The sequence below is a fragment of the Aythya ferina genome, assembly GCF_964211825.1.
Source record: "Aythya ferina genome assembly, chromosome: 14".
NCBI classification, from domain to species: domain Eukaryota; kingdom Metazoa; phylum Chordata; class Aves; order Anseriformes; family Anatidae; genus Aythya; species Aythya ferina.
Window position 1 is genome coordinate 5,017,403 of NC_140312.1, and position 12,315 is coordinate 5,029,717.

The 12,315-nt window shown below is 36.2% G+C and overlaps 2 protein-coding genes across 9 annotated transcripts in view; one reads left to right on the forward strand and one right to left on the reverse strand.

Annotated features, from left to right (window-relative positions):
• Positions 1-12,315, forward strand: part of LOC311444412 (rho GTPase-activating protein 24-like) — a 21,762-nt gene continuing 9,447 nt past the window's right edge. For 3 of the 4 annotated variants that reach the window (XR_014697873.1, XR_014697874.1, XR_014697875.1), the window contains exons 1-2: positions 1-646; positions 2,154-2,904. Coding sequence is in view for 1 of the 4 variants with exons in the window: in XM_084535537.1 (XP_084391663.1) it covers positions 393-646; positions 2,154-2,361 (462 nt within the window). In the remaining 3 variants the exon portion in view is untranslated. Of the gene's footprint in view, positions 647-2,153; positions 3,819-12,315 lie in introns of those variants that run through there. The other variant, XM_084535537.1, reaches the window with a different exon arrangement.
• Positions 3,816-12,315, reverse strand: part of MAPK9 (mitogen-activated protein kinase 9) — a 27,340-nt gene continuing 18,840 nt past the window's right edge. For 4 of the 5 annotated variants that reach the window (XM_084535532.1, XM_084535534.1, XM_084535533.1 and 1 more), the window contains exons 11-12: positions 11,742-11,813; positions 3,816-10,954 (exon numbers count right to left, since the gene is read on the reverse strand). In XM_084535532.1, the coding sequence (XP_084391658.1) occupies positions 10,812-10,954; positions 11,742-11,813 (215 nt within the window). In that variant the 3' untranslated portion in view covers positions 3,816-10,811. Of the gene's footprint in view, positions 10,960-11,741; positions 11,814-12,315 lie in introns of all 5 variants that reach the window. The other variant, XM_084535535.1, reaches the window with a different exon arrangement.

A 12,315-nucleotide genomic window follows, 5' to 3' on the forward strand; every position in this document is an offset into this window, starting at 1 on the left:
AGCCCAGGAATGAAACAACTCCAATGGTGGGCAGCTCTGCAATGGGCCACCCGCAGATGTCAGTCAAATAACACTGAAAATAGAGAGGGTCAGACAGCAGGAGCAGATCCCAGGGCTGAGAAGCAGCCGGGCATAGCCACTCGAGGCCACAGCATACAAAAAGCAAAACTGGAGCCTGAAACGAGATCCAGGCTCCAGCGAAATGGACTATTTCCAAGTATTTGAAAAGCTTCAGACAGCTGTGGGAAGGAAGAAAACTCTCACAGGCTGTGACAAGGCAGAGCGAGAGAGGCACGAAAACAAGTTCCCCCATGAAACAGGAAAGGCATTGAGGCTCTGGCAGCCCGCAGGGGACGGATGGTGCCGGCTGGGCAGGCGCTCTCTGCTCAGCAATGTTTGAGGAAAATCCTCCTTCAAGGTACCTGACAGGGCCAAGCCACGCAGAAGACCCCCAAGAAACAAACACAGCCACAGGAGGTGTTTCGGAGGCTCAGGAAAACACAGGACCCATCCCAGGGGATACCAGCGACAGCCGTCCTCCTGCCAGCGAGCCACCAGCAAGCCCCAGCTCCCCACAGCAGCGCCTGGCCTGCCTGAGGATGCTGATGTCCAGGCAAAAGGCAGAATATGAATCCAGAGTTGCAAGGTAAAAGGCTTTAAGAACTGTGAGGCTTCGGGGCGGGCATCGCTTCATACTGCATGCTACTGCTGCAGGGGCTCTGGGCACTGCTGCAGTACCACCAGTAGCAGCATCCGCAGCCAGTGTTACCAGACAGGGTTAGCAACAGCTTGGTAATTTCAGTCCACTTCTGTGTGAGGTGCTTGAGAAGTGTCAAGAGCATATATAAGGTTTTCAGCATGACTGTGCAGAGCTCTTGAAAAGCATCTCCTATATTGTGTATTTTTCCATTTAGCCTTAATCCAATATTAAATGTTTCTAAGAAAAACGCGCTGGGTTCTCAGCAGTGGTGGTAAGTAGTAGGTCATTATTCTTTACACATTTTAAGCCATGAATTTAAAAATCTGAGGAGAGTATTCATAAGTCTTTTCCAGCTTCCTAAAATGAGAAATTGAATAGAGATTTAGCCAGAGCTTGTAATCAAAATAACAACATGGCAGCATTTCCAGGCTCCACTCTCCAATTGGTGCTGTTTTTTCCTGTCATGTAGGTAAAGGGAATGAACATTTTAAATACAGTACCATTAGCTATAAATTACAGGTATAAATCATGCAAAATGACTATCTGATTAAAACATAATATGCTTCAACATGCATTTTTTCAACAGACAGCACGGAAGTTGTTTAATTTTCCATTACACTTTGCCTTGAACACTGAAAGAGAAAAAAATCCATTAAATCTTTAATTTCCTAAGGAGGTAGTCACCAATTTCTTCTTAATAAACAAACTGTTCCTAGGTTGTTCGCTTTTCTTAATTATCATTAAACTCCTCATTAAATTCTGCTTAAATTTTCCCTTGCAGTTCAAGTTGGTATCCTCAGTGTTTCCTAAAATAAATTGCACTGCCATTTACTGTTAGACTACTGTAGTACTCCATAAGGAAATGATTTAAAAAAGCATCTCCCCCAAAATACTGCTTTGGCCATATGGTTATTTGTATTTACTCTAGATTGGGGTAAGTAAGGTTAATTGCCCTGTTTGTTTGTTTTTAATATTTAACACCATAAACTGGAAAAGCAAGCCCTAGTATCAAGTGCTGAACAGCGAATTCTGACAGAAAACAGACCCCAGTGCTGAACAGATGACACCAAGAGCCACATCAGACTAAACATGCACACTGTGCCACTGCTGCCTCCTCACCCCTCTTCCACCAAAATCCCAGTGCACAACCCAAGAGTTTAAGTAGGTGCATAGGGCCGAAGCTCCTTCTAATGCTGGGTAAGGACATAATTTAACACTAGATTCCCCTCACAAAAGAAAATCAGCCAGTGAGAGCAACTTTGGTGCATTATCTCTTGAAAAAAATCAGTGTAAGAATGCTGTCCCTTCCTACACAGGTTAACAAGGGGCATGTAACAGCCCGCTTAGGGGCTGCTAATATTTGTATTTATAGGAACATTTGTTTAAAAAAATTAAAAGCTACAGCTTCATTAAGGGGAAAAAAAACAATTTATCATGTCCGTCTTTCAAACAGCCTGGAGCAGCGGAACAGAGAGCTGCAGTCGGAGATTAAGGACATGCATTGGAAACTGGGACAGCAGCGCAAGCAGCACAGCCTCGTGGAGATGAAAATGCGAAATGCAGAGAGAGCAAAGGAAGATGCAGAGAGAAGAAACGAAATGCTTCAAAAAGAAATGGAAGAGTTTTTTGAAACCTTTGGGGAAATTAACAAATGGAAATAAACAGTGACTTGTGCGGTTTGAACTTGAGCTCTCTCTGTAGGAGAGAGAAAAGCCATATTCTGATCTCAGAAATTAAGAATCTCAGCAGTAAAAACTGGGCTGTCAATTACAAAGCAAGCAGTGATACAAACTCATGGGCATGCCTTAACTCCAGGAACTCTCTGCAGTGCCCTACTAACACCAACGATGCTCTCTTTTACCCCTGGAAAAATCTTTCAGACATGCTTTGCATTACCCATTCCCAAACCAGCCTACACAGCACAATGGGGAAGCTCCCTGGTATTTTCAGGCTCACTCGTACTAATGCACCAAGTGGCTGACTTTTTTAATTTCAGGATATTGTGCTTGTTGGGAGTGTTTTACTAGCCAGCCTAGAAGTCACATAGGTGTTAAATGGGCTTCAGGGGTGTTGAGTTTATACCTGCATCCTTAAATCAGATGATTTCTTTGGAGACCAACACAGAAATAATGAGACCAAACATCTCCTTATAGACAACGCCAGCACTGCCATGTGGCCCTGTGGCTGGAATCTGAAGCTTCAGGGTAAGTCCTGTCCTCTCCATAAAGGAATTTCCTTTCATGGAGGAAGAGGTATCTCGGATAGCCAAGAGAGTCTCCCTGCAAGACTCCCATAAGTATGCCAGTCTTAAGAATGTTACTAGTAGACTCCTTCACTCATCTTTGCAGAGCTACCTCTATACACACCATAAACACATTAACTATTTTAATACTAGAGTTTTAATAACTATAATTTTAATACTTTTTTTTTGTTGTTTTAATACTATAGTTTTAATAACTATTTTAATACTTCCCCAGTTACATCAGACAGCTTTACAAAGTGACTAAGAAACCTTATCAGTGTCTTCACAAGAATACTTACCTCTTCAAGAAAATACAATGAAATTATTTATTTTTTTCAAATTTAGCTGTACATCTGCATTGTTCAGTCAGGACAAGATGAAAGAACATTGTTAGAGAATTAGGTGAAAAGCAAATTATTTCAAAGTCCATATATATGTACAAATATATACACCCCGTATGGCCTGCAGCTTATCTGCATCTTACAAGAAAGTCTGAAAAACCAATTATGATACTGGTTAAACACAAGGGTGTGAATACAGACCTGTCAGTATCACCCAGAAAGCTTCTGCAATTTTGAAGAACAAATTCCAAAATACACTTCTTACTTGGCAGTAAAACCAAGTGCTGTTAAACATGTCCAAATGTTCCAGCTGATCAGGAGGAAGCAGCTCCAGAAAGTGTTTTAAGCTGATATTAATTTACTTTTCATACTCATACTTACTTTTTGGTTAACTGAAAACTGAAGTGTAATGAAACATTATGTTTTATAAAACTAAGAACATATTCTTTTAGTTAGATAAAACGTTCCACTTCAACACAAGAATAATCAAGAAACAACACACAGCTATAGTAAATAAAACAAACTACTCAAATTGTTTAAGTATACATATTTATTTGTAATTTTACAGTGGCTTTAGTATTGTTTTATGATACGTTTTTTGGAGAAAAAGCATCAGAACAAGGCTTTAACTAGCACTTCAGAACTAGTTATTGACAGCTTTCCTTATGAAATTCTAGTTTACTTAAAAAATCAATCCGAAAAATCAAGGAAGCATGACTGCTGTCCATGAAACAAAAAACACTGTCTAGTCATCCTGAAAACAAAGTCCAGCATCAGACAAAATAGCCACTGCATTGAAGGGAACATGTTCCTATTGCACAAGCGTAAAGAATGAGATATGACAATCAAAGCCTAATTTCATACGCAGAAGAGGCCACATGTATCTATATAATTAGACTTCAAAGCACATCTTTCTTCTGAAATTATATACCATAACTAATATTAAGGCCATAAAATCAGAACACTATTACAAGTGATAGGGCTTGATGCTACTTTTTGTGACATTTGGTAAACAGAAGGTGGAAAAGAGGGCCAAAACAAGACAAACAAAGCATTTCAAAGGGAGATAAAGGCATTTCAAAAAAGTTCTTGAACTGAAGTTGGGTGGGAGGGTGGTTATTTTAAGTAATCGGGAAAAATTGGATTTCAATACAAATAACTCAAGGAGCCCATTATACTCTTTAATAGCATGTGTTCTGGAGCAAACTACATTATATATTCTCTGGATTTAACATCTGTATTTGTACAAAACAGTTCATTAATTCCATTTGATATTCTCTCTTTAAAATAGATGAAAATTCTTATAATCTTTATAAGTTATCTTAATGACCAGATAAGGCTTCGCTGTACTGGGTTAACTAAACACAAGTATCTCTGATTTGCCCTTACTTAGGTATCTTAACTAAACTAAACTAAAACCACCTGTGGGACCCAGCATGTCATGCAATTTAAAGAAAGGGATTGTAGTTATGCATTGCTAACTTCTCTAATCATGTTCATTTTATTAGTGTACAAAACACTTGAAAGCAATAGCTCCAAAGAAGCATAACCGGAATTTTACACACTTTACTTTTGGAAAAATCGGGAATCTGACGAACCTAAAAACATACATTAGTCATTTTATAAAGTTTGGTTTGCCACAATTTAAGAAAATATAGGTATCAAAAACAGACAAATACATTGCTAACCATCTGTTACATTTTCTTTTAAAAAATTAGCACCAATTTAAGCATCTGAATTCATAGAAAAGCTAGTGACACACATGGTTTTTCAAAAAAGTTTTTTTCCCAGTAGAAGACAATACAATAGCACATGTTCATGGATATTAAACTAGCTTTGCTGTCGTTAACAAATATGACTACTGTTTCAGGTAGTGGACATAAGATGTGGTTCTTACGTGACTGCTTTCTTCTCTGCTTTCATTATCCTAAGAAACCATGGAGTGCTGAACTCCAGCCTGGAAAAGGAGCTCATGTATGCCATAGGAGGCATCAAGCTTCTAGACCAGTATTTTAGAGACACTGTCTTCCTATGGTATCCTCATAGTATCTATAAGTGTGGAGTCCCCACGTGAGCAGATGTTCTGGCCTCACCACAGCACATACATCTAGCTTAGGATGAATAGCTTAATGTTAATAAAAGCTAGCTGATCTCGCTACATGACAGACTTTTGCATTTCTTTATACCATAGATGCCTAGGTAGTCACATTGCTATTCAAGTCACCCTACAGGCATTTAAGTAGGGGATGCTTCTCAAATCATCTCGTACTATGTGTTAAATTTCAGCCCTAAAAAAATCTCAAAGTTCACCTCTCTCAAAAAAGGTTTATATTTAAAGGAAAATGCTGATCAAATCTGTCAGATCAAAAGACTGAAACCAAATTTGAATACATCTGATTTTTTGTCTTTCCTTTTAACACCATATACTGGTTGTATTCAGAAGAATCCTAAAGTGCTTCAAACCCAGCAATTAATAAAGTTGATTTCTGTTGTGCAAAACTGCAAGCACCTTTTCAAAAAATAAGCAGCAACATCAAGGAATAAGAACTGAAATATTTAAATGTATTTTCTTTTTTTTTAATTCTTGGACCAAAATAATTTGTCATATTTCCAGTAACAAATTGCAGAAGACTATTTTATTATTTTAATTTTATACTGGACTTCTTATACATATATTTATTTGAAATAGCGGACCCAGGTAAATTTGTATCAACAAAGCAAGTCTACAAGATTGAAATCCAACAAATAAAATTTTAGCTACAAAAATAGTCATTTAATAAAACACAAACAGAAGTGGTGATCTTCTCTTCACCTTCCTCCAACACTAATATGAGAAAAGATGGCTTACTTAAAACATTAGTTTAGCTCCAGACGTTTTAGCATGCAGTGGGCAAAAAATAAAACTGATTTGATAAGTTGTGTAATAAGCTTTTAGAACATCACTAATTACTCATGTAATAGACAATCTAAGATATATGGAAAATAATGAGGCAGAATACATTTTTTGTCATACTTCATGTTGAAAAAAATCAAAGACACTGTGGAAAAGCAAAGAAGTTACTAGATTCATTTATAGGAACTTAAGTCCAAATTCTGCATCTGGGTGCAGGTGTCCCTGGATCAAAACCAGTTTTGAGCAGGAATTACACAATACACATCCCAGGAAAGAATTTGGTTCCCAGTATACAGTATCACTAAGTTTAGCATCAAGCCCTGATAGAATCCATATGACATATGTAGAATATACAGACAAAGGCTGGTCAGCATTTACCCCTCACCACACTAAGTACTTCCATTTCAAGACTCACAATTCAAATGAAACGCTCCACACAAACTGTATTGCTGCAAGACTGAACCTGTATTCAAAAACAGCATTATGCTCAGTAAAGATTTGTCTGCACTTCAGCAACTGAACTTCCAGTGCACACCAAACGGGAGGATTGCACTTCTGCCAAAAAAGGCTCATTTACCCAGTTCTTGGAGGCTCAGTGTGTCAGTTTTTTGAATGTCTGAATCCTATTTCGTTTGTAAAATTATAATTTTAAGCCAAATACAATCTAAAAAGGAAACCAATTCAGCATTATGATTTAGAAATTGAGGTCTTTCCTTTAGTAAAGAAAAATAAAACATATGGAATTACTTCCCCCAACACACACTTAGTTTTGAATAAACGTATGTGCACTCTGTTAGGACTCCAAAAGACAAAAAATAATAGTCCTTTAGTGCCTAACAGTCTTAACAACCAACCAGTTAATTCTGAGTTAAAGTTCAGTTTAATTTTCATTATTTTGACAAGGAAATGCAAACCCTTACCAGAAACAAGATAAAGCTTCACAGGCTGTTTGCAAACACTAGTTTCCAGTCAGACTTGTTTGCTTAGTAAAATCTGTGCAGACAAAACCTTGATTTTGCCATTCATTACTCATGTTTTTGTCATTTTCCATTACATAAAATGAAGTTTGTCATATCACACAGTTTCCTCAAAGCACACTTACAGGCTGCTTATCCAGATTTCAAAAAGCCAGGTTTCTTTAAGGGTGGTGTTTTTTTTGTTTGGTTGTTGGTTATTTTTTTTCCGATTGGATTTTTTTTTTTTTTGAGGAAAAACGATATGAGCACAGAACATTTTAAAACATACTCCATTTCTGCAATGCCATTCAGCTACTCAGTGTTCATATATCTAACAATGTTTCTGGTAAATAATCTGATTGATAGCCATAAATCCCTCTTTTTTGTTGTTTTTCAGGTGAGCAGTTAAGATTACAGATTGCATCTATGTTGACTGCCACTTCTTATTAGTCATATTTTATAAATTGTTTATGCATACTGCAGTAGTGTTAACACAAAGTCTCTCATACAGAAAAGTAACATTCATGTTTACAAAACTGAGCAGGTTTCTAATATATATGTATACACACTCACATATTCTTAGTCTTTAAATACATATAAATATTTATAAAAGCCAAAGTGCAAAAAAATGGTCAATTGTATCACTTTACATACATGATTTTAGTATTAGGAATAAAAGTGATTATATTGCACACCAAACTTTCTCAACTTTTAAACCCCTGTCAAGATACATGTGCATTTTACTTTCCATCAATGATGAGGTTCTCACAGCATCGACAACCATTTCACAGATGTGGCACTGAACTTAATCTGTAGTCAGGAATACAACTAATATGTATAAAGTCTGCATGCAGTGCGTTTATAGTCTGTATGCTCACACTGAAACAGCATGGGAGCTTTAGCATGCATCTATCCTGCATGCGTTTTGCTGAATATAATCTGTTTATCTGCCTTCTCTAAGAACTGGACATCTATTCAGGTTATTAGCAGTTTGCTTTTAAGTTATGCGGGAATCAAAATCCACAATATTCACACTTTTCATTTCATGCATGTTTTGAAGGCAGTAACATTTTGGTAAAATTTAGAAGCTTCAAAGTATGGCATAGCAAGAAGCCATTAAAAACATACAGTATGAAATGGCTTTTCCTACAAACAATAAGATTTACAAGGAAGCTCAATCTCAGGGCTTATTTTGTTCAAAGATTACATATTTGATATAACAGTATATACTAGAAGGTCAGATACCAGTTCAAATCCTGGGGATAGGGCAGTTCTGTGTTAAAAAAAACAAACACACACACAACATTAAAAGACGATTTGAATCACAGAGTAATTTGGGTTGGGAGAGACCTGGAGGCCATCTGGTCCAACCAGCCCAGCGCTGAGCAGCCCAAGTCCAATATGAAAAACTCAACTTTGAGCATATCCAAAAGACATGAAAAGTATTTGTTGCATTAAATCTTCTGAAGTTAAAATGATGAATGTAAAGTATAGTGCAACTTCACTTGAAAAAGCTAAAAATAAATCTTGAAAAATGAAATCCAGTAGATGACTTCCATAGTGAATAAAGAATATAAAAATATTCTTATATGGAAGGAAGGGGGGGAGGATTACAAGTAATCCAAAATCACTAATGTTACTTCTGAAAAGGTGTCTTAAATAATTTTAACTGGCACAAATAACAAGGATTAAAAAGAAAGAAAAAAAAAAAGAAAAAGAATAGCAACCTGTACTGTATTGCTATCTGGTAAAAGGTATTTTAGATTTATTTTTTTCCAGTAACAAAAACAATAAAAATGTACCATCAGTATTCAAAGAAACTAAGGTATCCATAGGTTTAAAACAAAACAACAACAACAAAAAGCCCTCAGTATCCTACAATTCAATAAAACTGATTTATTTATTTTTTTTAATAAAAAGTTCATAATTCCAGACGAAAATTCTGAAGTTAACATCTTAAGTACTTCATTGAATTTTCCTTTTCTGGGACAGTGAAGTTTTTGCTACACCAAATTAAGCTATTTAAAAACACATGGATACAATTTAACAAAAGCAATTTTGGCATAAAGTTACTGCTTTTTCAAATCTTAAGGTCAGAAAGAAGGGACACTTGTCTTTTACAAGAATGTACTAGACATGTCAGTAGCGCAGTGGCTAGCTGCACAAGTATATTTTATAAGTGCTCTTTTTAAATTCAAGTCAGCAGTATCTGAATCAACAGCTAAATACAATGCCTTTAGGAAAGTGGTGTTTTACCTCATCTTGGACATCCATTACTATTATAGTTATATAGTTTAATCATACACACATGCACACATAAGATCCTTTAGCAAAATTTTACACACCTGTGCACTCTAAAGTGAATGTGCACAAATTCACAAGTGTGTAGCATCAGGTAATTTAAGCCCTACTCTACTGCAAACATTTTCTAAGAATTCAACGTACTGTGCAGGCAGTGTTTGTATTATACAATTCTGAAAACTGCATTGACAAGCTTCTATTGAAACAGCAAATAAGCTCCTCTCCTCTGACACTGTATTTAGAAAATATATATGTATTAAATATATTAATTTTCTCTCTCCAGTAGGAAATTGAGAGGTTTTCCTAATTTGGGAATAGAGCTAAATTCAATTAAGTAAATACTTTAACTTAATTGTCAAATGACTTAAAGCTACTACATTTGTTTCCTTAATTACTCTCTAGATAGCATGGACCCATTAAAAAATGGAAAACATTTATGCAGCTCTTTTTCAGGCCACTTAGGCTGCAAGTCTCTCCAATTCACCTGTCCTTTTTAACAGTTTGCACTGAATGAAAAGCACAGATATAATTTCCTTTTTTGTTTGTTTTTGTTAAAGGACCACTATTGCAAGACAGAATGTATAGAACAATTTAGCACTCTCCCCTCTTTTAACAGGCACAACTTCACAGAGAAGTCACTCATCCTTAAGATTGAACTAAGCCACTGTGTGTCTTCCATCCACTTCAGTTTAAATAACTGAAAAGAACGTCAGAGACATATTCATTGGTGAAATATGAAGGGATGGCTACATTCTTTAAACTTCACAATTTTCTCTTCTACAAGAAGATAGACAGAATTATTAGGAAGTGGATAGAAAGGGCTCAATAAAAAGTGCTATATGTAAAAATAATTGCCCTTTAAATATAGTACTGAGTGTTCAATATGTGAATTAACACTTACACACAACACTCCAGTAGTTAAATAAAGCAAACTGCCAAAGTCACATGTTCAAACAAACTTCATAGACACTATACATTCAAAAAACCTACTAATGAGCAATACTGTACTAAAATGTAAACAACCATTGATGTCACAAAAGCCTGCCAGTTGGTACTGAAGATTCATGAACCCATTTAAGAGAAGTTATTGGTTAAAAATCTATTATAACTGCTCACCTGAAATAGGCTGAAACAAAATAAAAGCCTATTATAGTGTCTAAATTTATTTTTTGTTGTTGTTCTTTAGACATTGATTTAAGTTCTACAACATTAAGCAGGCAGTTTCATAACAACTGAGTAAAAATAAAAACAGGCATTACTTTAGTAGAACATGCAGAACATGGAGTTTTTCTAGTTTTGTTCCATTAACTTACAAGCAATTCAGGCCCAATGGAAGCGAGAGTTCTTTTTCCAAAGTTAAGTCTGCAATCCTGGCTGATCATCGGCATCCTTCAAGGGGTCCTGTCAAGGCATCGAGGCTGCTGTCTGTATCTGAAGCCAATGTTTGCTCTGTTGACATGGATGAAATGTCATTGATAGATGATGACTGGGAAGGACTGGTGTTGCTATTCACTGCTGCATCTGTGCTAAGTAAACCAAACATAATAAAATCTGAGGCAAGACAATATTGCAAGTACAAATAACCCCACTTCTAGGCTCCGAGCATCATTTTGAGCATCATTTTCCCTAGCGAAATTCTTAGAAAATAACAAATCAATAAACAGTAGAAAAGCAAGTACTAAGTTTCTTAACATGCAAAACCTGGAGTGAATATCAGGAGAATAGATTATTTTTCTCCTTCTCTAAGGGGGAAAAAAAAAAAAAAAAAAAAAAAAAGAGGCAACATAAGATTTTGTTCCCTAGTGGCACAAATACCAAGAAATCTAGGTATAGTTAATAAGAGATAGTACAACTCCAATTACTGAACCAAGAGAACAGCAGCAAACATCAAGGCTTCAGTTGCAGACAAACACTTTGTACTATTAGCTGTTTTAAAGGAGCTCTGAAGATGTTTAACCCTGCATGAAACATATGCATTCACACAGAGACAAAGAATAACCGCTCAGCATAAAAGTTATCTGTGCAACAGCTGGTGTAACATGGCATCAATTATTTCTTTTGATGCCTAAGACTTGTGTGGAGAAGGCAGTTCAGTGTGTTGAACGCCCATGACTTACACTTTCCTACAACTTATTTCATAAAAATTAAATACTACAGCACATGGGTCTCCAAAGGCCGATCAGAAACCTTGTCTTTAGGAACAGAATTTTTGCCTACCTGGAGTAAGTAGGATTTTTTCACTCCTCTAGTCCACCAGATGAGCCCTACCCAGCACAGTTATAAAAGAGCTACTGAAACAATGACTAACCTGAGGGTTGATCTTTTACCACACCATTCTTGCTCCTTTCTTCCCAATCCATTACTTCTTTGTATATTAACTCTGATGAGAGGAAGGTGGGAGGAATGAGAGAAGAGAGAGAAAAAACATTGTAAGGTCAGAGGCTTTATATATAATTTATAAATGAGTAAAGGTACAATTAAATAGTTACGGGTCAGTCTGAGTACAACTGCAAGGGCATTTTCTTTTTAAAGGCCTATTAACATAATTAGAGAATCCTACATGTTTTATGTATCACAGAAAGACACTAAGCATGTGCCAATATCAACATTTTACAAACAGAATAGCTAAGTCATCCCACCTCAAAATATTACATCGATACCTACAATGCACTACAATTAATTGCAAATAAATGCATAAATCAAATTTGTATTTAAAATATCATGCAGATAAACCTCGGTGGAAATTTTATTTTGACATCAACAAATGTCTGCTCTTGAAGAACATGACATGTTCTTAGTGTCCCATCAGGTACGCCAAGTTACACCTTCCTTTAACAGTGTGCATATCCATAGGCATAATGAAACCTGGAGCAACAATGTTT